Source organism: Lonchura striata, chromosome 6 (assembly GCF_046129695.1).
Source record: "Lonchura striata isolate bLonStr1 chromosome 6, bLonStr1.mat, whole genome shotgun sequence".
Taxonomy (NCBI): Eukaryota; Metazoa; Chordata; class Aves; order Passeriformes; family Estrildidae; genus Lonchura; species Lonchura striata.
In genome coordinates this window covers 32246698-32270656 of record NC_134608.1, presented here as the reverse complement: position 1 = coordinate 32270656, position 23959 = coordinate 32246698, and the positions used below count along the sequence as shown (strand labels likewise).

The 23959-nt window shown below is 37.7% G+C and overlaps 2 protein-coding genes across 4 annotated transcripts in view; one reads left to right on the top strand and one right to left on the bottom strand.

Moving 5' to 3' along the window:
- The first annotated feature begins 1078 nt into the window (after window positions 1–1078).
- Window positions 1079–4536, top strand: SRP14 (signal recognition particle 14). The gene is made up of 5 exons (XM_021539254.2): window positions 1079–1190; window positions 1602–1674; window positions 2331–2443; window positions 2981–3013; window positions 3354–4536. Exons 1-5 carry the CDS (start codon window positions 1167–1169, stop codon window positions 3441–3443), a joined length of 333 nt encoding a protein of 110 aa, XP_021394929.1. The 5' UTR covers window positions 1079–1166; the 3' UTR covers window positions 3444–4536.
- Window positions 4537–4939: 403 nt separating this feature from the next.
- EIF2AK4 (eukaryotic translation initiation factor 2 alpha kinase 4) overlaps window positions 4940–23959 on the bottom strand; it is a 37468-nt gene continuing 18448 nt past the window's right edge. Inside the window, exons 20-39 of one of the 3 annotated variants that reach the window (XM_021539252.2) lie at window positions 23632–23682; window positions 22385–22621; window positions 21713–21788; window positions 20150–20271; window positions 19726–19775; window positions 19468–19636; window positions 18867–18983; window positions 18384–18449; window positions 17700–17870; window positions 16980–17114; window positions 16769–16876; window positions 15916–16044; window positions 14493–14579; window positions 13097–13209; window positions 11562–11620; window positions 10414–10511; window positions 8375–8443; window positions 7716–7760; window positions 7021–7145; window positions 4940–5817 (exon numbers count right to left, since the gene is read on the bottom strand). In XM_021539252.2, coding sequence (XP_021394927.2) covers window positions 5763–5817; window positions 7021–7145; window positions 7716–7760; window positions 8375–8443; window positions 10414–10511; window positions 11562–11620; window positions 13097–13209; window positions 14493–14579; window positions 15916–16044; window positions 16769–16876; window positions 16980–17114; window positions 17700–17870; window positions 18384–18449; window positions 18867–18983; window positions 19468–19636; window positions 19726–19775; window positions 20150–20271; window positions 21713–21788; window positions 22385–22621; window positions 23632–23682 — 2082 coding nt within the window. In that variant the 3' untranslated portion in view covers window positions 4940–5762. Of the gene's footprint in view, window positions 5818–7020; window positions 7146–7715; window positions 7761–8374; window positions 8444–10413; window positions 10512–11561; window positions 11621–13096; window positions 13210–14492; window positions 14580–15915; window positions 16045–16768; window positions 16877–16979; window positions 17115–17699; window positions 17871–18383; window positions 18450–18866; window positions 18984–19467; window positions 19637–19725; window positions 19776–20149; window positions 20272–21712; window positions 21789–22384; window positions 22622–23631; window positions 23683–23959 lie in introns of those variants that run through there. The other 2 variants (XM_021539253.2, XR_002466241.2) reach the window with 2 other exon arrangements.

Sequence of the window (23959 nt, the reverse complement as noted above, 5' to 3'; positions counted from 1 at the left end):
ACTGACTGCAAGCTGGTAGGGGCAGGGACCATCACTTACTACACTTCCACGGGGCTTTGGCCTATCGGTACTTCCAACTACAGCACTGATGGAATCCCCTTAGAATACCTGTTTTCAGGAGGCTTCAATAACACATATTATTCCTTTTTTATGAGATTTTTAATGCCGTGAGAAACAATGGAATTTATTTTACTGAAGTCTTTCCTCCTCAACTGCAAATAATACAAATGCAAAAACATCAAGAGGATGATTCCATCCACGATGTGGGAAAAGTACTGCTGGATCGCTACACTTCCCTTGCCTCTAACATAGTGGAGTTACGTTAATAACCTGGTAGATTTTCATAAACCATGGCGGCGTTGCAATGACCTGCTTCTTGGGCATTTGTTTCCTTGTTCTTTAGGTAGCTTCATTTCTGTGTGTGCAATCACAGCACCCTCTACTGCCTCCCGCCGAACCTGCAGAAGGACCGCGAGTAATTGTGGAGTTTAAAAGGACTTTTGCGGTGACTAGGCTTTGTCATTATCACGTGTTGTTTCATATACGGAACAACACCCCCACCATGAGAATAATAATGCAAGAAGGCATTGCAGTTCTGTCCAGAACTGCAGTTCTGTCGAGAACTTTCTGGATCAGAGCCCTTAAATGAACAGCGTTAATTCCTCAGGGACTCGAGCACCGATCAGCCTGAGAGCAGTTTTTACTTTTAATCTGTAAGGCATTATCTTCCACTTTTGTTAGGTCCACGGAGGAAAAACAGATTTATTTTCCTAGTGATATACACGAGATCAACTGCTGTGTGCTCCAGCACCGACTGCCACGGGCCTGACAGAAACCCCCACCACAGAACCCTCAGGAGCTCCAAGTGTCAGGGCGCGAAGCGCTCCCTCGGCCCTGCCAGGCGCAGCTTCCCCTCTGCTGTTTTTGCACAAACCCAGCTCGCTTAATCTCAAATCCCACCCTTCACCCGCAGCCGCGCTCAGCACCAGTCCCGCCTCACTGAGGGGGACGGGCGATGCTTGCGAGCCACTCCCGCTGCCCGGGCAGGGACGCGGGGGCTGCAGGCGCCGCCCTCAGCCCGCCCGGTCCCTCCCCGCCCCGCGCCGCCGACGTGGCGCGGCCCCGGCACTGCGCCTGCGCGGGCGGCCCTTCCGGAGCGGGGCAGGATGGTGCTGCTGGAGAGCGAGCAGGTGCGGGGCGGCGGCGAGCCGGGGAGGGAAGGAGGGTGGGACAGAGAGAGGGGGGGACCCGCAAAGCCCCGACACAGATTCTCCGGGAACTGCCCGCTCCGCTCTCCTTCCCCGCAGCGGCTCCCACGCCGGCCTTGGGCCGGCGTGGGAGCCGCTGCGGGGGAGGGGAGCGGAGCGGGCAGTTCCCGTGCTTTCTCTCAGCTGATGCTGCGGGAGTTTCGGTGGGCTCAGAGCTCGTGTTCGGAATCAAAACCAGTCCCCCGGCTGGGACTTGCTGTCCTGCAGGCTCAGCCTGGAGCTGGCTTTTCCTCGGTGGTGGGAGAGAGCCCGGGCCAGGCCGGCGTTGCGTGGGGAGAAGGGCTCGGAGCTCTGGTGGCTCCCAGCCACGGGCGCGTCTCTTTTCTCTTGCAGTTCCTGACCGAGCTTACGAGGCTCTTCCAAAAGTGCAGGACTTCCGGGAGCGTTTTCATAACGCTGAAGAAATGTAAGTTTTGAGTCTGTTACTGGGTTAAAGAGGTGCTGCTATAAATCTGACTGTTGTCACCTGGTATTTTGAGCGATGCAGTTGTAATCCAGGGTATCTGAAGACAAGGGCAGTCTTAGGGACAAACCCGTCAGCTGGAGCAGCCATGGTACCGGTATTACTATTAGTCCTACAACTATTAATTATCAGACTAATGTACTAGTAGTATTAGTACTAATAACCTTTGAGCAAGACTGTATTTCAAACTGCAGGAAGTACTAGGACTGATTGTTAAACAATAAATGAAAATTGTTTGTTTTCTGTAGAAGGAGACTTCTGATGTTGTTTTTGTGTGTTCGTGTTCCTCTGGTTCCTGGCTAGCTGGCACTACTGTATCGAGTCAGGAGGCAGCAGGGTGACTGCATTTAAAGCATGCTGCTACTTGAGCAGGCGAGGCATTAGAGGGGAAGATTTACTTAATTTTTTTTGACAGATACAGTTTACAGAACAGCTCTTTCTGATGTTCTAGAGTAAGAGCAATTTGGCAGCAGTCTTAGTTCAGTTGGCCTAAAATTCCAAGGTGTTTTACAGATCTGCTCATGAGTTTTTAACATCTCATATCAGAAGGCATCTGTTGACTTTAATGAAATAAGAATAAAATTTTTTTTTCAATACAGATGATGGTCGAACAAAGCCAGTTCCACGCAAAGGCCATGTAGAAAGTTTTGAACCAGCAGACAATAAGTGTCTCCTGAGAGCAACTGATGGAAAGAAGAAAATTAGCACAGTGGTAAGTGACAATTTTAAGTTAGAAAGGTTAGTGGCTCTGTGTTTTTGATTTAATGCTCCATATTTTAAGTGAAACTTGAGAAAATGTTAACTGAAAGTTGAAAACCTGATGTGTGTTTACTTTCAATGGAGGATTGGGAAAGGCTTTAGCTGACTTTAGCTCTGCTCTGTGATATGGCACAAGGAAAAATGTTACTTAAGAGAAATAGCTGAGAATCTGAGCTGCAGCATTTTTATGGCCCAACAAGTGAATCAAAGCTTTCTTTGAATGCTTTCTCACATTCTTTCCATGTGAACATATGTGACCTAGGGATGAATGGCCGGTAGAGAGTTTTCTTAATCAAGGAGTGTTTTCCGTTTTCTAAGTCAGTGAAGTCCTATGACATACCAGTACAGCACATTGAACACTGAATGTTATAAGTTGATCCAACTGATGCTAAAAAGACCATATGGTAACTGGCGGGTAAACATGTACTGATACTTGGTCTGTAATAGAAGCCAGAGTTTTCATGGTTAACCTCCAGTATTACTTTTATAGGTGAGCTCAAAGGAAGTAAATAAATTCCAGATGGTAAGTTTTGTTTGCCTTTTATCCTTCTTTTCTGTAAGTAGTAGAAGTGGTCTGTTGGAAGCACTGGACAGCTGTGAACAGGTTGATTTCTTGCTGAACTGCCACGGAAACTAACTGAGACTACCCATTTATCTTAATATGTTTTTAAAAAATCCCATTTTATTTTATCCAACCTTGTACATTGATTTAGAAACAGTATTTTCTTTGTGCAGGGTGTAAGAGCATGATTCTCTGGGAGAAGGCAGATAATTCGCCATTTGTAATACATAGAATGTTACTTCTTGCCTTTTGTCATTTAAGTATTTGGGGTTCTTTTAAATGGTTCTAATTGTTCTTTCAGGCATATTCAAATTTGCTAAGAGCCAACATGGATGGCTTGAAGAAGAAAGACAAGAAAAGCAAGGCCAAGAAGAGTAAAGCAACACAGTGATGGGACAGTGCTACCATCACTATAATAGACTTGACCCTTGCTCAAAGCAAAGTCCATTTCTTTTTGAGTTACCATTTGTCTTTGGCTTTCCTTCCAGCAGGATACTGGGATGTGATCAGTACTTTTGTTTAAACTGAGAGCAGAAGGTGCTTTCTTTGGGTTGTTGTACGGCAGGAGTATGTACAGCATTACATTGAAATAGCTTTACACTCAGCTGGTTTGTACTTAGACTGCTGTGTTCTCTCCAGTGTAAACCCTGTCTTGGGGGTAGCACTGTGTGAAGAGACGTGTACCAGGAGCCTCAGTGACAGATACCCAGTTTTATAGATGAGCCTCTGTAATTCTAGGGAAAGCAGGTGCCAACATATTATCAGGAACAGCTGCTTTCCTGTTTCTGTCTTAATCTGAGGGTCATGTCTACATGATGCAGTGCAGATATCCCCAAGGCAGCCAGCACAGTGCTTAAGCACTTGCAGAGCTTTCACTCCATGCTGATCTAGCTGTTCTGACCTGGGCTCAGGGTGGGGGGAGGGTAGAACTCTGCATCATGTTCCCTTCAGAAATAGCTTAAAAATGGTCATGTCACCTAAACTTTTTTAAAATAGACATTATCCTTCAGTATATTCAGGGATGTGAATTTTCCTTTCTTCATATGAGCAGATGTAAAAAGTAAATATGTAATTGCTCCTATTAAATATAATGAGAAATGGATTTGGTGTAATGGCTGATATGACTTGTGGTGAACTGCTAGGCACAGTTATCTATGCCTTTAGGATTGTCTGCTGCTTTGGACATTGCTGTTGAACTTTCACAGTTCTCAGAAGTTTTGTGGTTTACATTGCAAACCTCTACATGTTTTGTCACCTTCTTTGCTACAAGAAAGGGTAGAAAAAGTATATATATATTAATGCAATGAGTCTGCAAATGGCAATCATTTGTGTTAGAAAAAGAGGTGTAAGTTGTTTAAACAAGAGGTACCAAGTGGGGAGGAAAGGTAAACACCAGTGTACTTCCAGAAATCATTAACATTTCTGCATATTCTTCCAGTGTTTGATGTGAAATATAATACATACTTAACTATGACTCCTGTAAATCATAGTTTCTCAGCTTCATTTTTCCTATGGGGTTGTGTTACAGTTTAGCTTCAAAAAGGTAATTATAATACTTGCATCATTACTATGACTTTAATTTCAAACTTAATCTGACAACTCAGATAAAGAAAGTTAGTTCAAAACTCTGGTTGTGCTTCAAGCACATGCAGGTTACTGTTTATCTTTAAAGTCTTTGGTTTAAGTTCTGCAGTTTTAGAACAGGTGTTTTATTTTATCAGGTCTTCATCTTAGAAAAGCTGCTGCTTGATTCAAATGTGAAAGTACAGACAGGACAAGCACAGGCAGCCAGGCTTGTAACAACTCGGTCTGAAATCTACCATATTTTGTACATAAAGTAGGTTAAATAAAAAACACAACTAAAAAGGACACACAAAAGGCTTGTAATGAGTATTTCAATAAGGCTCAGCAGTTTTTATTACACAAAAACTATTCAAAAATGTTTAAAACAATTTCTTCCAAGGTAATTAATTCTTTTCATAATTCCAGAACTGACATTTTTGTTGCAGTACTATTGTTGCATAAAAGGCATTCTGAAACTATTACAAAAAATAGTTTTACATCTGTACAGCTTATTTTTATAGCATAAGAACTACATGGCAATACTTATCTATGGCTCTAGTCAGACTTGCTCCTGAATTGCCAATAAAACAACTACTTTCACATTTTGAAAGCATTTAGTTTTGTATTTGTCATGGTTTAGGAATGTCATTCTCTAGTTTAGTGCTCCAGTTGAATCCATGTGCGACCCACTACTCCCTCCCCTTGCCAGTGGCTGGAGAGGAGAGTCAGGAGGGACAGACGATCAAGAGCACAGGTTGAGGTAAGAATTTACTGGAAACAGCAATGAGATAAGAAAACAGTAACAGCAACAATTCCAGTGGCAGAGAGTACAGGAAAGGTGAATGAATCCACAGAAACAACACAACCCAACTGCTCCCTCTGCCATGCTTTGCCCACCTGGAAGGCCCCCAGCAGTGGTAGGAGGTGGTACAGCTCAACCTCTGGGTCCTGGCCATGCTCCCTCCTAGCTACAGCAAATAATAACCTTGTCCTGGCCAGAACCAGGACAATATTATACATGAAATGCAATTTGGACACAGAAAGAGGCTCTAGTTGCCTTCTTGCATTATTACAGCTTTTTGAAATTCCTTTTTACAAAATGCTGTTGTCCATTTGTAGAAGCATCCCATAAAAGATGCTTTAAGTACTAAAACAAAACCTTGTATTCATCTCGGTAACTGTACAGGATAAGTGCAGAGACCCTGCAGAGGGAAGGAAAAAGGAATTTTAGTATTTTGAAATGGCAGGTTTGAATGTTGCAATTCCTGTGACAAATACTCAGAATAAGATAGCAGCAAAGATTTAGTAGAAAATCAGTAAGTTTTAGTTTGTTGGTCTGTGACTGCAATTTTCCCCTTATCCTCTTTCCATTGATCTTGCCTGTTCAGTTTTCACGTCAGTGATCTGAAGGCTTATGGCTAAGTAGTGCTCAGGCCCCAAATGGGATAGAAGATAGTGAGGCACTATTACATTCATACCCAGCATTGCATGGAGTATTATTTGGGTTCTGTTGCTCACCGCCTTGGAAGCCCCTTGAAGAAAACAAATGCTTCACTTGATAACGTAGCTGTCTTAGTCAACAGCAGACCTGGAACAGTTTTGGTGCATCTGGTTCCTTTTTCTCAAAGTTTTAGTCTTATTTAAAGAATAAGTAGTACTTTCAAGTGGAACAAAGGTTTAAGAAAATGAAATAAAACCCATAATTAGGCATAAGTACCCAGGTCTTAAGTGGACCAGTACATGCAACATTTAACAATTTGAGGTTTAAAACTGGACATACTGGATGTGTCCAGACTATCTGTATCAGCCTTGCTGTAATCCAACAGGCAGACTATGAGTTGAACATAAATGTTTTTATGCTTACAAAAAGAAATGGGCTGTACTGTACTTGTTGGGAGAGCATACTGGGCACTCTCCCACCTCTGCCTGACTGCCACCATATTATTTCAAAGCAGGAGGAATTAAATGTGTTCATGAGTTTTAAAAGACAAGCCAAGTCCCTCTCATCAGAAAAGAGGGTTTTTATCTAGCAGTGTAGATGTCTACATTTTACATATGTATATATTTATTTACATATATAGAGGTATAGGTACTATGTGTAGCAGGATACCTGACTGTACATAGTTGTCTGCTATTCATTTTTATTAACACAGCAGCAAGTAAGATAAAAGTGGTCATATATTCTAGAGCTTCTTGAAAAGACTTGGAAAAATTAAAAATTTACATTTTATCAGTAAGTGAGGGTTAGTGACCAGTTCTGTAGTTGTGAAGGGACTATACACATTTTCTGAGTATTCCTTTTTGCCTCAGAGAGAGAGGAAAGTGGAAGACAAGTTCTAGTTTGAATACAGAAAAAATTTAAAAAAAAATCTAGTTTATGTACCCATAAGAATTAACAAATTTACCTCTTTTCCATTTTGAGACTGTAAATTTCATCACAAATTGATTGTAAATATGAAGATCTCTGCTTGGGCCATCGTGACATCAATTGTCTCACAGTAGCATCAAAGGCTTGTCTATCTCCATCAAGCTAAGAAAAAAAATTGTCAAGGAACTATGCTAGTCTCATACTCTTTTGTGAAGGAAACACTTCTCCCAGTAAGATGGTGTTGTCTTTGGTGTTGTCATCTCATGTACCACTGACCAGCTCTTGAGTTCTTAACGATGTCAATGTAATATATGTCCTCTTTATATCCTGGCTTCACTAAGGGATGTTTCAGCTACTGTACTCAAAACAATTGCCTCTATTTTGGGTTCTCCTTCATTAAGAGCTGCAAGGAACCAACCCCTTTGTTGAAACTATTATTAATGCTTATTGGTTTCTGAAAAAGAGCAGTTAAGATTTAATTTTAGATAACTATTATTGGAGGAAAAACTCAGAGCTTTGGATTAGGACTTCCTAATGTTGTCTTGTGTAACTTGGACATTTCACAAAAACGTCGAGTCAAGCTCCCTGGGTAAAAAAATACTTCTAAGTTTTAAATCTAATTCAAACTTGAAAGAGAAATCTAGAATGGGTGAATTTTACACTTCATTGTCAATAGAGTTTATCACCTATTGTGTTCAGTTAGAGTTCTAACGACAATACTTAATTGCTTACCTCTAATGATAAGAAGTGTATCACAGTTGCTTTTGGCAGATCAACCTGTAAAAATACCAGGAAATCAATACTTAACCATTCACTGTTACCATTTTGCCAACTAGCAATGAGCAATACTGAAGGGAGTCAGATTTTTCATCTCCAGAGAAGCACTCATGCTGCTAAAACTGGGAAATTGGTTTAAAATTATTAAAACCTTTTAAAATATTAATTATAGGTTCCATTATGGAAAGCTGGACATAGGTGCAGGCAAATGGGCAGTTATGTTTCCTGAGAAGCATACATCATTTTTAAGTCCTTTGTGACATGATCAGTGAAGTCTAAAAGCTATATACAAACAAGAGCTACGTTTGCTTAAATGGAAGTGCAGATCTAACAGGAACAAGTTATTACATCTAGCACAATAGTTGGTGTAATTACAGCTTATGAGCTTACAATTAAATGCTTGTTAAATTTTATTCCATGCAGCTGTCTCACAAAACTTGAGATACTTTTCAAGTATTAGAGAAACAGAACAGGGGGTCTTATTTAACCAGAAGTTTGATCATTTGGTTATTGCTAAAGTGAGGCAATTGGCAGTGGTTTGTTCCAGACAGGAACAGCATCATCCACTGCAATTAAGAATTTGGAATTAGTTCAGGCTTCTGCCAAATACTTACTGCTAAAATCTCAATCTCACTTGTTTTCTGTTGCAGGCTAGAAATGAATGTCTGAAGTCTTGTTTGTACCTAGGAACAAAAGATGAGCAAAAGTAAAATACACAGCTTGTGTGACACAGGATGGGAACATTGATATCATACTGCATAGATAAGAACAAAAGAGGCTGCTTCTAACAAGATGCAGAACTACATAATATCTAAACAAATATTTAATTATAATTTTCAGTAAAAATTTCATAGTAATCCTTGATGAGCAGAGAGGGAAGAGACTGGAGCTGAGGCAGTCTTGAATCAATGGTCCACACTTGACAATACTGGCACAGTGCTAAAGCAGACAGAACAACATAGATATAGCTTGTATAACTAGTGAAAACTGCCCTCTGTTTCTGGGAGTTAGGTAACTTTCAAAGGAATGTGAGAACCTGTGGCTGGATGTAGTCAATCACCTCCAGCTAAAGAGGGAAGATGGCTTTTGAAAGGCAAACCAAAATATGGGTCATGCCTTATAACACCTCTTTCAGAGCAGGCTAGTGGTTTTGCAAAGGTAGCACTTTACTAATGTAGCTGCAGGCTTGCATTATATTGTCTTTTGTACCTTGGAAAAGTTGCTTTTACATATTCAAAACCTGAAAACAGCAAGATTGTTTAGTTCAGAGAGTAACATCCACTTTTTATTTGGGTTCTGAGAACTATTGGGGAGATTTTTTTGTTGCACATCCAAGTTTGGACTGAAAAGGGGATGACAGTTCTGTTTTACCATGAAAATTACTTTTGTTTCTAGCATCACTGAATGTTTTCTACATTACTATAGTATGTTTTAGGCAGGTTGTAGTTTTTTTTTTTGGTTATTGTTCTGGTTTGAGGTTTTTATGTGTTTTTTTAAATCCACAGTTTTTTCTCAGGTCTTTAGTTTGAGACAACATAATGAAATAAAATACATAAAGTATCTTTTACAAACATACTACACATTAAGAGTATGATGACCTTGCACCTTTGTGCTAGTTTTATCTGGGGTAGAGCTAGCTTTCTTCACAATGGCTGGTATGGGGCTATGTTTTGGATTTTTGCTGAACACAGAATTAATAACCCATGTTTTTGTTATTGCTGGGCAGTTAATCTGATAAAGCTAAGTAAGGAAGCAATAACTGGTACAAGACTATTAGCCACAGATGTAGGGATCAAACACTATTGTACTAAAGTTAGAATTTTCCAACATCTTCCCGCACTGCTGCATAGATTACTTCTTTTAAAATTGTTTGATAACAGAGCCAAGTTCTTTTCTGCTTTTTGTACATCCATGCTGGCAGGGAAGCTGGGGGTGCATGGGAGGCGACACAGCCAGGGCAGGTGACCCCAGCTGACCAAAGTCTGCAGATACTCCCCAGCACACATGTGACATCATTGTCAGTATATAAAGTTGGGGCAAGGAGGAAGAAGGGGGGACATTTGGAGTGATGGTGTTTGTCTTCCCATTCACCATTACAGGTGATGGGGCCCTGCTCTCCTGGGGATGGCTGAACACCTTCCTGCCCATGGGCAGCACTGAATTCATTCCTTGTTTTGCTTTGCTGATGTGCACAACTTTTGCTTTCCCTATTAAACTGTCTTTGTCTCAATCCAGGGGTTTTCTGGCTTTTACCCTTCTGATTCTCTCCCTGATCCCACTAATGGGGGAGTGAGTGAGTGGCTGTGTGGGGCTTGGCTGCTGGCTGGGGTTAAACCACGACGGCCTTTAACACACTCAGCATTTACGGAGGAAGAAAAAGGAAGGAAAAGATCCAGAACCACAGTTTCTAGAAAAGTAAGATTTCTAGTATGCATGCACAGTGATAGCTGAGCCATGATGCCACAGATAATCCCTAAGACCCGAATGGTTAAAAAGGGTGGTCTTTGCCTTCAACCATTTGTGTTGTTCCTAGTCTAATTTATGAATAAAAAACAAACAGGATGAATTTAAGTTAGGTGATAATGAAGTATGAATTCTACCATTCCTTAACTTCTAAGGATCCCTTCTGAATAATTATTTGATGTGTGTGTACCTGAATTTCTTGACGACGCCTGGCACTGGCAGATAATTTTTCAGGAGCTATAACACTAACGTTAGGCACTGCAAGAGTTCCATGGGATTCAAACACACCTAAAATGCAAATGCATCATTTTAGTTTATAGTATTTCTTTATATAACAAGTATCAAGAAACAAAAATTTCACAAATGTTAATATACTAAAATGAATGCAGTACAGTGATTAAAAAGATGCTGAAAACCACCAAAATCTGAGGATAATGAGATACGCACATCAATTGTCAAACAAACACTCATGACTTTGAAGGACTGGTTGTTAAGATTAAGAAATTTCACATTTTACATCACTACTCCCTGAAACTAAGAAAATGTTCCAAATGACTTGCATAGTTTCACAAAGGAATACAGTGCACCTAATATCAAAAAAATAAAAGCTATTACAAGAATGAGGTGACTATTTAATGCTCAGTCCCATAGCAGAATCACTGACAAAACAAAGAATAAATTCCACCTTCCCCAGTATAACAATAATTGAAATGGCTTATTTCAAACTTAAATTTCCATTTTTGGTAGTCTCACACACACACACAAAACCTCCCCCAAGTTAAACATGGCCTCTCTCCCTCCCTATTATGCAAAAGTGTATGTGTGAAGTGTTTCTTTAAAAATCACCATCACCACACACTGTATCAGTGTTCAATAAAACAAGTATCAAAAAAGCCAAACTTTAGCCACACAGTAAGCACTTATTATTCTTTATATACAAATTTATATTATCAGAATAAGGAATGCAAATCCACAGCTAGAAAAGTACAGGCATTTTCATTTGGTCTCAATACTTTAACAATCACAGATCAAGTTATTTTTTCATCAAGATGACATATAAATTTCTCCTCAGCTAGGAAAATTGGTGAATTTTGGCTTTCCCAGCCTCTTGGATTACTGCATCAACAAATGCTTGTATGCCCATTGGTCTGAGCACTTAGTTTGGAGAAAAAGTTTTAAATCACTTGGAACAATATCTAAGATTAAGAAGCAGTACCTCTAATCAGAGTTCTGCTATAAAACATTTTCTTACTTTGCCTTTGGTACTATTTTCCTACTAAACAGTTTTTGAGCAGTAAGAGGAACAGTTTGTATGTTCTGTAACTAGATATTAAATACCTGAAATATTAGTAAATGATCCTTTTTGATTTGGTATTGAAAGACTATCTGTGGTTTCTCTAAAAATAAACAAAGACAGTTAAGGAATTTACAATTATAAATAAACACTGTAATAAGACAGTAGTTTCAGATTATCATAGATACTTAAACTTAGTTCCAACAGATAAAGAAGTCTGCAGATACTCCCCAGCACACATTTATTATTCAGGAACTGACAGGAAACCATACAAAATTACATTTAGAAGTCAAGTCTAGAAGCAATGCTCCCTATGGATACAAAAAATGTCCTCCCTCTCATAAGAGTGATTTATATCCTAATACAAAAATATATTGTGAGAGTATTCTCTCTGAATTATTAATTTAATCTGCTTCTCACATGTTTCTGTGACATAATACTGAAGTATAAAAGTAGTATTTATACTTAAGAGCACATATATTCAAAGAAGTCTTCAGTAATTAATTTGGATACTTTTAGTTTCCACATTCAGGGATTCAGGATTAAAAGTTTGCCAGCACTATTACAGTCAGTTATTGCATTTCTGTTTAGTGGCACCATGCAATGGTTTTTCTGTTCTATTTTCAGAATTTAGAAATAAGGTAACTTTTTGAAAGAATTATTTTCTTTCACAGTTTCTAGTAGATCTGTCACAAAGCACTTGAGGATCAGGTTAGCTGCAAAATTAAATACTAAGACTGGCTGAGGCCAGAAAAAAAGAGCATGAGAGGTGAATAGCTGGAGATGTTAACTGCTTGTATAAACTACTGCCTGATTTCAGCTTAATGATTTCCTTTATTGTTAACCCTAGTCAGAAAAACTGGATGGCAAATCTGTTAAGTTTCTGAATTCTCCTTTGTGTGACTAATGCATGTCTATTCCTGCTGTCACTGTACACATAAAAATATCTAGATGCATGTATAATTACAGACTTACAGGGGGCTGTGTGTAAGTAACAGCTGTAGTGCTTGAGCAGTACATATCTGTACTAACTACTCCTGTCATTTCTGTACTAACTTCCATTGGTGACAGCAAATAGTAATTTCAATGAAGCCAGTGTGAAAGGGTTTTCCTGTATACCTGAAGTCTTTGCCAGGTGTTACTTTCACTTCTGCCACCAGAGCATACAGAAGTGCAAGAGTTACACCTTCATTTCACCATACAAATACTGCCTCAGAATGAAAGGGATTTGCTGCTTTAATTCTTTGATTACACAGTACACAAATGTAATGGACTTCTGCTCAGTAACAGGGACTCGCAGGCAGCCAAACACTACTGCTGTTCTAGCAGCTTTGGGATAGCTGTGTGGTCTTTTAATTTATGAAGCACTATGGTTGTGTGAATGTAGCAGCAGCTAGGGAAATCAGTTTCTTTCTTAATCTCAGTACAATTCTATAACAAAGCCTTTTGCTTTCTTTTCCCCTCAGAACAAATTCAGCAATTACCTACCAAATAAAATGGCGGTTTAATTCAGCATATGCAAGCATATATTCACTTCTGATTTTGACTATCCACATTATTGACACGTTATGCTACTCACCTACTACATCTTTCGTCACCAATTTTCATTTTCAGTTTCTGGATCAGGTGATCTACTAAGTCAGATTCTAAAATCCTTTTCTCCGTCTGCCTGTCTTTCTCAAAGGATTTCACCTACGATGTAGTTCAATGGGTCTTAAGATTGTTGATTCTTAAATGACATACAAATAAACTTATCAAACTTAATCAAAACCAAACTGTTTCACCCATTGAAGGTGAAAGAATCAAAGGTAGGAAGCTATTATCAATACCAATCAATCACTGCCAATTAAATCTTTGATTAGATTTTTTTCTGCCAACTACTAATTTATTCTGCATTCCCAAAGCAAGCTTGGCTCCTTGCATTTAATGTGATAATTAAGTTCCAAACAAATGGTTTATCATTTTAAGTACCATATTATTGATATTTTTAGTTAAGCAATTATATTAGAATAAGGCTTGCCTTTCAATTTGCAAGAGTTAACCCAAACATTCAAAACTTAGGAATCTGCACCATCTTTATTGGCAAGAGGTTAATCAGCAACAACACCATTCACCTCATTAACATCTCCTTTATTGGTTTTCTTTCAATAAACCACATTTAAAAGAACAATCTACAATAGGCTTGTAGAGAACTTTGAAATATCACATTGTCATCATCAAGGTTTACTTATTCTTGCAATAATTGTTGTTACAGTAACAGAGTGAATAAGAAGTGAAAAGTGGTTTAGTAAGGCAAATTGGCTGTCCTTGCCATATGCTGTCAAATGGTTAGTATTTTTTTCAGTCAAAGAATGACTCTTCATTCAAAAAATAATGATCTGTTCTCTAATGATCCAGAACATTTTAAACTTTCAACTTAAAAACCCAAAGGTACCAGAATCACAGGCTGCAAGATTACAGAAGAAGTACAGAGTGCATTAATGTAGTGACACAGTCCAGTCTTTGCATCCTAATTTGAGTTTATAGAGGTGAAGAATGTCGTTCTGACTGTCTGCTGGAACCATACAGATTTTTTTAGATTTAAATTTTAGTTGTATTTATTTTGTAACATGAAAAGGTGCCAACTGCAAAGATCATTAAGTCAATTAATTAATTTTGTAGATTTAAAGAAGTCAGAGACAAGAGAAACCTTTTTCCATGCTATGCCACCGATGGCATTGTCAAGCAATGTTTGCACTAGTTTTTGGACTTTCCTAGAGGGAAGGAGGTCTGTGAATAACAGTGTTATGCAGGGATAAAAATGTGTAAAGTGTTGAAATTGTTCAGAATAACGTTTTTATGACTTAACAACAAAACTGTATTTACCTCAACACCATTTACTTAAAGTATAATTTATATTGTATTAATAATGAACTTAAAAAAAGTAGAAGAACAGAGTGCAAATCTGAAACGCCATCCCCTGGTCCCATGCTTACCTTCACATGACTTCCTTCTTTCTCTGACACCAGAGCCACATATGTAATCCCAGAGCATCTGCAGTATTCCTGTAGTTCTTCCTGGGACTAAAGTGTGAACAAAAAAAGGAGAATGAGACATTAATTTAACAGCTTATAAAATGACCAATTAAGTAATCAGTCTCTTGTCTTTATTAAAGTAACTTGATATACAACAGTCACACAGCTTCAGAGAGAGAAAAGCTTTATTAACAACTTGAGCAGGTGAAACTTCATTATGCATATCTTTATCCACCAATGCTTGCTAAAATTGAAATCAAAGTCTATGCTTTGATAGAGAGAATGCCTAGGCCCTGCAGCCCACATAGAAGGGCTACCTACACCTAGAAGTGCAGAGTCCCAGTAACTGTAAAAATGTGCAGTGTAACATCAGGCAGACAGCCACCACCCTGCTGCCTGCAGTTTGCAGTCCTGCATGGCTGTGGGTCTGCCACAAAAGCTGACTCCAGCTGGGTTCCTGTAAAACAAAGGCTGTGCTGACTTACTCAGCACTGGGTTGCAGCACAGCATTAGATAGAGGTAAGAACTAGCCAAATCTTCATTCCTCATGAATAAAAACAAACAACCCCAAACCAAGAAACTCCAGCCTAGATGATCATAGGAAAAGTATATAATCTGCACTTTTTTCAGTCCCAAGGGATTGAAACTGTTGGAAGTGTTATGGCAAAAAATTACAAAATAGTCAGACAATGAATTGAATTAACTCAAAACTTCCTGCCCTGCAGCACATGATGTGCAATGGGCACCTGCCGAGTCTCTTGTTAGTCATGAACTGGGAAACCTGAAGCTGAAGCAGACTCATAATCCTTCAGTAAGTGCCACTACCTATAAAAGGGACTTCAGTGTTGTCGTGTAGCTCACTACACTCCAGGTATTGTTGGCTACAGCTCTGTTTGCTTTCAACTGGACATAAAAGGGCACAGCTCAGCTTGCCATTCTGTTTTCCCTTTGTATACACATCTCTTCAAGGACTACATGGGGACCCATCTAGTAGCTCAGTTTGCTGAACTGTACTTCTAACACTACAATAATGTCAATATTCCCTCTGTACATGAGTGCCTTTAGCCATCTGGCTATTTAAAAGTTGCTACTACTGTTCTTGATGTACCCCCTATTAAGTATTAAATTTATTAATAGAAGGTCTCCTTCCTCACACTTTTAAATACTCTGGAAGAATACTGCAAAGCCAGTGAGAGATTTTCTTGACATTGCTGTATCTGAAGAGCACCCTACATGCTTGGTATTATGAATCTCCACCTCCATAAAACAGAAAAATAATATAAAAATATATAAAACAGAAAAATACCCCAAAAAAGTATGGTTTCAGTCTGCAATAATCTTGGAGAACAATAATATAGTTAACACATGGAGATAAAAATTCTACCTGGGACCAGTCATACATTATTTCAGCTGGAATTCCTGCAGTCCAGAATTTCTGAACAATGTTGATAGCTCTACCCATTGACATCTGACCAACACTTACAACCAGCAGGTCACATGAGCTGACAGAAACCTGAAAGGAAAGTAAAATCAAGGAGATAATATTAGTCACAAGATAACTTTTCCCACCCTTCATAAGGTACTTAAAATAACAAAGGTGGACAAATATGCCAACATTTGTCAAAATGCATCAAGCTAAAAAACAAAAAAAGGGATTAGATACACTTCTTTTGAGAGCTACAATCCATCTAAGTCTGTCTGAAGCTCACTCTGATGTAAAGCACCTCCACAGACTCAGCTTGCCAAGTATCCCTGCCTACTCTGTTCTTTCCTTCCCACTCTCCTTGGCAATGTTAATTTATTCTTATAGAGAACAGAGCATAAAATAGACATTTCACAACTAAGTGAAGATGTGTGATACTGTACAAAATAGTCAATATTCTTAAGGCTTCTTTCCTTCTCCTGTACTTTGATAAAGGGAGAAGGAAAAATAAAACTAAATACCTACAGTTGTACTCTTCCATCTGAAAGAATATACAGGCTGAGAAAAACATCCCATTTAAATTGAAAATAAAATGGTGTAAGCCTGAAGATCCTGTCTTCCATTAATTCTCATTTAATAAATAGTTCTATGTAAAGAAACACAAAAGAAAACAGGTCATCTTGATGACTGCCTTCTATTTCATTATGGTATTTGGAACACATCTGTACATCTCATTTTTTGTCCATCTCTAGCTACAATTAAATCATTGAACTGTCAGAAGTAAACAAATTCCCCACTTCCCAAAAAGACTTACAGAATCCTCCACACTGGAAACAGCAGCAGTTATTTTATCTATAGCTATGCTGACTCCAACAGCTGAAGGAACTGCTCCTACTGTCTGTGGTCCTCTAAACTGTGGAATCTCAAGACAAGATAAAACAGAATGGAAGACCAGTTAGTTATCTTGGCAAAATGGGTTAAAAAAAAAAAAAAATCAGTATTTACTAGCAGAGATGAACACATACCAGATGATCGTATCTGCCTCCTGCAGCAAGAATTTCAGGCACAGTTCTTTGTCTTCTTTTGATGTATGCTATAAACTGAAAGATAATACCATTGTGCTGCTGTATTTTGTAAACTAGTCCCAGATTTATAGAGATCTGTAAAATAAAAATGACATATATAATTAATTTCCTCTTTGCAGCATGGATTTAAAACACTGTTTTCACATAAGGAGGACATATGGAAACATTCCTTATCTCCAAAACTTTAAAATACAGTGAAAAATAAGGAAATTAAAGGTGCTTTAATCTTACAGCATCTCAAGAAACCTGTAGAACAAAACCCAAACAGCAAGCTTCAAGCAAGGTGGAGGCCTTTAGTAGTCATTAGATTTCTGTATTTTTAAAATATTTACTGTTTGTTTCAAAAATTATTAAACCCCTTCTTTTATGCTTTAAGTAATACCTTCAGTCTTGGCTGGAGAAAGGAAAAAAGTCTGAGTGTCATTAGATAGAAGTTAAGCCAGAGACTTCTGACTGAAGAGTTCTTATTTTTTAAATGCATCTTTAATAAAGAAAAAAAAAAAGGGGGGAAAAAAAAGGAAGTATCAATTCAGTATTATCTGCCATCAAAAGACACTTGTATGTACTTTTGCTACTGTAAAATATCTTTATTTCCTGGCATATTACAATGCACAGCAGCCTTGTAATTCCATTAATTTATTAGCAGAGCATTTTACAAACCTGAAGTTTTATTCCCAGTTGCTTTAACAGACCAATGATTTCCTCTAAATCCTTCATACCATGCTTCAACAGCTGAGTGACACTCGGCTTTTGTTTTATCATTGTGTTTAGAAATGGAAATACATTACTTGCTTCTCCCTTCTGCTCAATGAATTTATAGAGTCGAGAAAGCTAAAAACAAAAATATAAAATTATAAGCATATATAGCAGCAGACAATGTTCCTAACAGGTCCCATGTAAAAAAAATATATCTGGACTTTATATTTATGGGAGTAAAACCTCTGCCTTGTTTGTTTGCTTTGTAGCAGGCTGTTTTCACTAGTGGAGTTGAGGAAAAGAACAGGCAGACACAAGTCTCAGACTACCCAGAAGTTGACTTCAACTCTATGCACATTCAACATTTGCAGAGAAGTTTTTTTAAAAGTTTCTCTCAGTTTCATTAAACACCTCTCCACAGTATTCTATTTACCTTTATTAGTTGCCACATGTTTAAAGAACAAGCTGCAATACTGACTTCCAGAGAGAACAGAGAACAAAGTTAGACCATTTGCAAAGGGACTGACCTATTTGAACAGCACATGTAACAGGTTATTTTTCTTACTCTGATTAAATTACAAAGGAAATAAAATATTACTGACTTATGACCAATTACAGGAAAATTAGCACTGAATTAAAATCACTTACACTAGCTGGTGTGAGAGAAAGATTACAGAACTTGGCTTCTACTTCTCTTTTAGTTAGCTTTTCAGTCTACAAGAAAAACAGATTAAAACAATATTTGGTTGTGTTTAATGCATTATTGTAATTATTCAAATTAATTTCAACTATATTCTGAGCTTATAAAGTAGAAAAGACCAAACTGATATTAAAATACATTTTAAATTTAATTTTTAAAATGTTTTTAACAACTAGCCTGTCAGTTCTTGATTATACAGGTGAATAATTCTCATAAATACACATGAAAGAATCATCTTAAGCATCCCAATCCAGAAGTAATAAAAAAGTAAGTAATCTACATTTACAGCCCAAAGATAGCCAGCCTTTTTATGTATCAAGAGTATAATCCTGCTTATGCTGGAAATGGGCTGTTAGTCATTTTTAAACATAGCTGCACAAAATAGAATACAGACATGATTACAGAGGTTAGGTTAATAACTAATGCCTTACCACAGCATCATAGAGAATGATGTAGACTTGATTGAGTTTGTCCTCTGGTATCCCACAGTGCAAAAGTATAGCTTTCAGTAAGGCAGTGTGGTTCAGATAAATACTGTAATTTCTTTCCTAGCAAAGCACAAATTAAAAAAAAAAAAAAAGAAGAATGAAAAAGACAAGTTTTACTTGCATTCTGTTTTCTTAAAAAAAACCACAACTCCCACAAAACAAAGATGCTTCCTAAGCATTTAATAATAATAGCTCAAAATTAACTGCAAACCTCTTCTTTCACTATCTTACCTTTCATCTCTAACTAAACGGCAAGTCTTGTCCCATTCTACAGTAATCACTTGTCTGACAGAAAAAAGACATTATTTCAATGGTATTATAAAGAATTCATTTATTTCCTTTGCACATAAACCTACGCTTCATTTTAAGTTTACTTAGGAAAGACATTTTTTATGACTGTTCTATAAGTGACTATAGATTAAATGTGAAAATAGTTCTGTGCTGGTTAAAGGAAGTATCCTTTTACAACACATCAAATGAAATATTTAGTTAAATTAAAATTTTGGGTGGAAAAGAGAGGAAAGGGGCTGATTAGAGAATCTACCTGTAGCACTGAAAACTCTTGAATGATTTCTGAAATCGCATAAATTGTTTCTGCTATAGGCAAAAAGCTATTCCCAGTAGATGTAATGATGTCAAATGCACATTCTAGGAGCTCTTTGGGATGACAGCGGTCTAACTTCCGAGGTCTGAAAACTCGCTCTATACAGTATCTAAAAAAACATTGAAGAATGAATCAGCCTCTTTAGAAGTCACAGTAAAGCACAGTATCAGTGCAAAGTATCACCTCTACATATCTTACCTTTTCAAGTTTGTTATGTTATTTCTAGCTACAAATCTTGCAAAAGGAATCTGAAAAACAATACATGAAAATTGTTGAAACAAAACAGTTGGTCTGACTGAGCTCTGCAACTAGAGATGACTGTGTAGTTACACCTGTACTCTCCCCAAGTGTAATATAATGCCTAGAACACCTGACATAGCCAAGTCATATTAATCTAACCATCCTTGCTGCAAGTTTTAAATAAAAATATTATTTTCACCTATGTTAAAACAAACAAACGCTGTTTCTTCAAAATGTGGTCAGGGCTCCAGCTATCAAGAGGAGGAGTACAGAACTCAGGAGAACAAGACAGCAGTCAAAAGAAGTGTAAGCCTAAACCAAATTCTACCACAGCACCCTCCATACCCTTTGAAGCTTTGCCTGCAGAGATGATGCTACTTACTCTGAGGTCGTAAGGAAGCATTACCAGCATCCCACTGTGATCCATGAAATAGGAAGCTTCATTATGTTCATATAGTTTTTTATTTCTGGGCATCAGCAGTGGAGTATGCAGCTTGATGGCTCCTGCACAAAACCAGAAAACACTATTATCTTTCATTTCAGAAGTAACACCTGCTTTTTACAAGTTCACGAACATCCTTGCAGGGCATAATTACATCAATCCGTAAGTTAAAAAATTACATTACATGTTCTTAATAGACTTTCCTCCTCCATATTTAAAGAAAGAATGTCAAATTTTGTTTTATGCCTAATGCTGCATGCTTCTTGGGCTCAGCAGGGAGGCCAAAGAAGGGAGAACTGCCAATTCCACAGCCCAGCAGAATCTTTACCTTGCCCTCCCCCTCTTTAAACATCACCTTTCACAAAAGCAGGCATATGAAACAGATGAGAAACTCTGCAGTTACCAGTAGCCAAGTTCTGCTTTGGTCTAGAGACATTTCCATATAGAACAAATTTTGTTCCGACATATTGCATCCTCTGTCTCAAAAACAGACTAGAAGTGTTTGTGTTTCATTTTAAAACCTCATGAATACCTTTTATTTCCTGGCTACATTTTTAACTCAACATTAACTTTTAAATTTAAAAAAAAGTGCCCCAGATAGAAAGAAATTCTTCTAGCCATTATAGATAAAAATCCAAAATATTTCAGGATGAAAACATTTCAGTTGCTAAAATGCTGACACTTTCCCAAATCTGTCAAGCTTTAAGGAGCAGGGTAAACCCATCCTTGACTTTGTATTTCTCAGCTTCTCACTCTTTTGTATTGTCAAATTTTGATCATGCTTAATTAGATTATGATTTACTTGGAAAATGCAAAGTTTCTATTTCAAAATGCAGTATTTTTATATAAAATAGTATCATGAACACCTGCAACATGACACAATTTATAACATTTCAAGTGTGACAGTGGCTGCATAAATTTCCTTCTCAAAAAATAATTTTAAGTGAATACTATTATTAATGACTGGACAGATTCCTGGAAAGGAAAATGAAAGAATATTAAATATCATGGCATTTGCTTTGGCTCAGGAAGTTCCTGAATAGCAAAGCATTTCCAAGAACACATCACTGGAAGTACCAGTACACACTTGCTTTGTTTCTATCTCTCCATTATGCTCTTCCCATTCTGGCTGTTCAAAGAGAGGTTACTGTGCTACATGGATGCCTGATCTCCCACTACAGAGCTACCCTTATATCAGATTTTGTGTAACAGTCTGTGCCTCTAAAACCTCATACAGATTTATCAGAACAACCATGTACATTCAAAAATATAATTAAGATTTTAACTTTTTTTTTTTCCCGTAGAAAATGTAAATCATCCAGATTTGATGTTAGTAGCTATTACTGGAATGACAAAATAACAGAAGAAAACATCATAAGAACTTCAAATGATCAACTACCAAACATGTTTTCTGATTTATCTTATAGCAGTAAATCCATTCCATTCTTTTAAATCCATTCAGTCACAAAAAAGGAAATTAATGACTTTTGTAAACACACCCACCGTGTCTTTTAAATATCCGGCTGACAATGTCACATACATGCTGCTGTATCTTGGCTGCCCAAATAGAAAAACTACCCTGAAACCATCACAAATAAAAAGTAGATATATAATTCACGTGTGATGAACACTCCATGTAGGCAATCATTCCATGTAATACAGGCAATAAACATTCTGCTATCTCATCCCACTACAAAAAACTGCAATGATTACATAATAAAAATAACCACAGCTATACAAAGCATTATTGCACTGTGTTACCTTGAATGTCTTTAGCTTTAGAAAGATTCAAGAGCTGATAAACTAAGAAAAATCACATCAACTAGAAAGAGGAAAAAAACATCCAGGGCAACAATTCCTGCTGACAAACAGTCAACCATTACTTTGACAGGAATTAAGAGCAAAGTTATCATCTGGACAGAAGCTTAAAGCTTTAGCTGCTACAATCAAACACTGCTGTTTTCTTCACTGAAGAATGAATTTAAGGCTCAAATGGGAAGTGGCTATGGAAACCCACACAGCAGGCTGTAGTTTTAAATGGGAACCAAAGTGAAGGTGAATCTCGAGATGATGCAATTCACCCAGAAATGCTACAGGTTTACCCATATGAGCATATTTTTAAAAAATTCAACACAGGAAAAGCCAAACCCACACATCCCCTGAACACCTACAAACCTTCAGCATATCACTGTCATAAGTATAGTCTATTGCTGGAGATATACGCTGTGCAAATATCTGACTCATCATAGTCCGGTAGGCCTTGCCATCCACGTTTGCCAAGGTATGGTGGAGGACTTCATGCAGTTCAGACTCTTCCATTTGGGGTGGTGGAAGATGTTCACTTTTTAACAGCTCCACAGCTGTTGGTCGTGCTGCAGGATCATGGTTCAGGAGCCATGTAATAACCAATCTCTACAAATTAAATCCAAATTTTACAGATTAGAAACATTTTGTAAGTTAACAGTATTTAAAACAAACTTGGTAGTCATATCAATTCAATAACAAACTGTGAGACTCTACAGGGGAAAAAAAACAGCAGAGTCTGAATCTTTGGGATGGACATTATTTGCTTAGTAAATTATGAGTATCTTTTATTATCATCTGAAAAAATTTACTAACCACAGAAATTATTATAAATGTGCCTCCTGGGATTAGAAAGTATGTAGTATCCTCATCCTTTGTTATTCCATGGTATCCTAGCTCTGGCATCTCTTCATCAACAAAGTTAAGAGAAAAAGTAGAATTGCATGCATGAAATCAAATATTCGAGAGGCACAAGTGTTAGAGTAGGGGGAATCTTCCTGGGATATTTCAGCAATATGCACAAGATGGAAGTGTTTTATGGTACTAGTAACATGCAGACTGCTGTTTTACAAGCATTAACACATTAAAAGTTAAAAAAATGGTCAACAAAAGAGTTGATTAGCACAAGGACAAAGCCGCCTAGATGGTCCAGAAAAGATCACACTGCTCTTTATCATTTCATTACTCTGCCATGGAGGCCCCCAAAACAGCTCTTGGCAGCTCTGTCAAGCTTGGAGCAGCCAATTGAGCTTTCACATCTCTTTCTGTTGTGTGACATATGTTTCTTTCAAAAAGTTTAAGTAAAAAGTTAAACAAATTAACCTGCCCTTTCTCTGAGCACAAAAAGTCAAAATTGTCCCTCAGAGCTTAAAAGATGTGCCAGTGAACTCTCAATTTGTTCGTGACTGTGCTCTGAGAATTTTGTGGGTAAATATATTTCCATGTCAACTTAGAATATTCTTTTGAGGCTTTATTTCCTTACTTTGTTCTAATATCATGTATAAAGAACTTGGCAGAGAACACTAGGTGGGGAATTAAGTGGGAAATTAGAGGGCAAAAATTATAATCAATGCTTTCTGAGATGGAATACCTAATAGTTAAAATATCTTCACAATTACCTGCTTTGCATGCTTGACTTCATCAAAATCGTTAGGAAATATAATCGCAGGCTAACAAAACAAAATCCACATTTGAATTTTAATAAGCAGTCCAGATTGCTCAGATTAGTCCTATTTTTAAGTTCTATGTATTAAACAGAGAAATGAAGCATTTCCATTGCCCATGAAAAAATAAATTAAAAAAAAAACCCAAACAAACAAACCAACCCCCCACATGGCAAATTACATTTATTTGAGGAGCTAAAAGGAAGAATGCTTTGATGTTGTTTTGCACAACAAAAGTACAATCCATAATCACAAGCATTTACCAACTACAAATACCACCTGA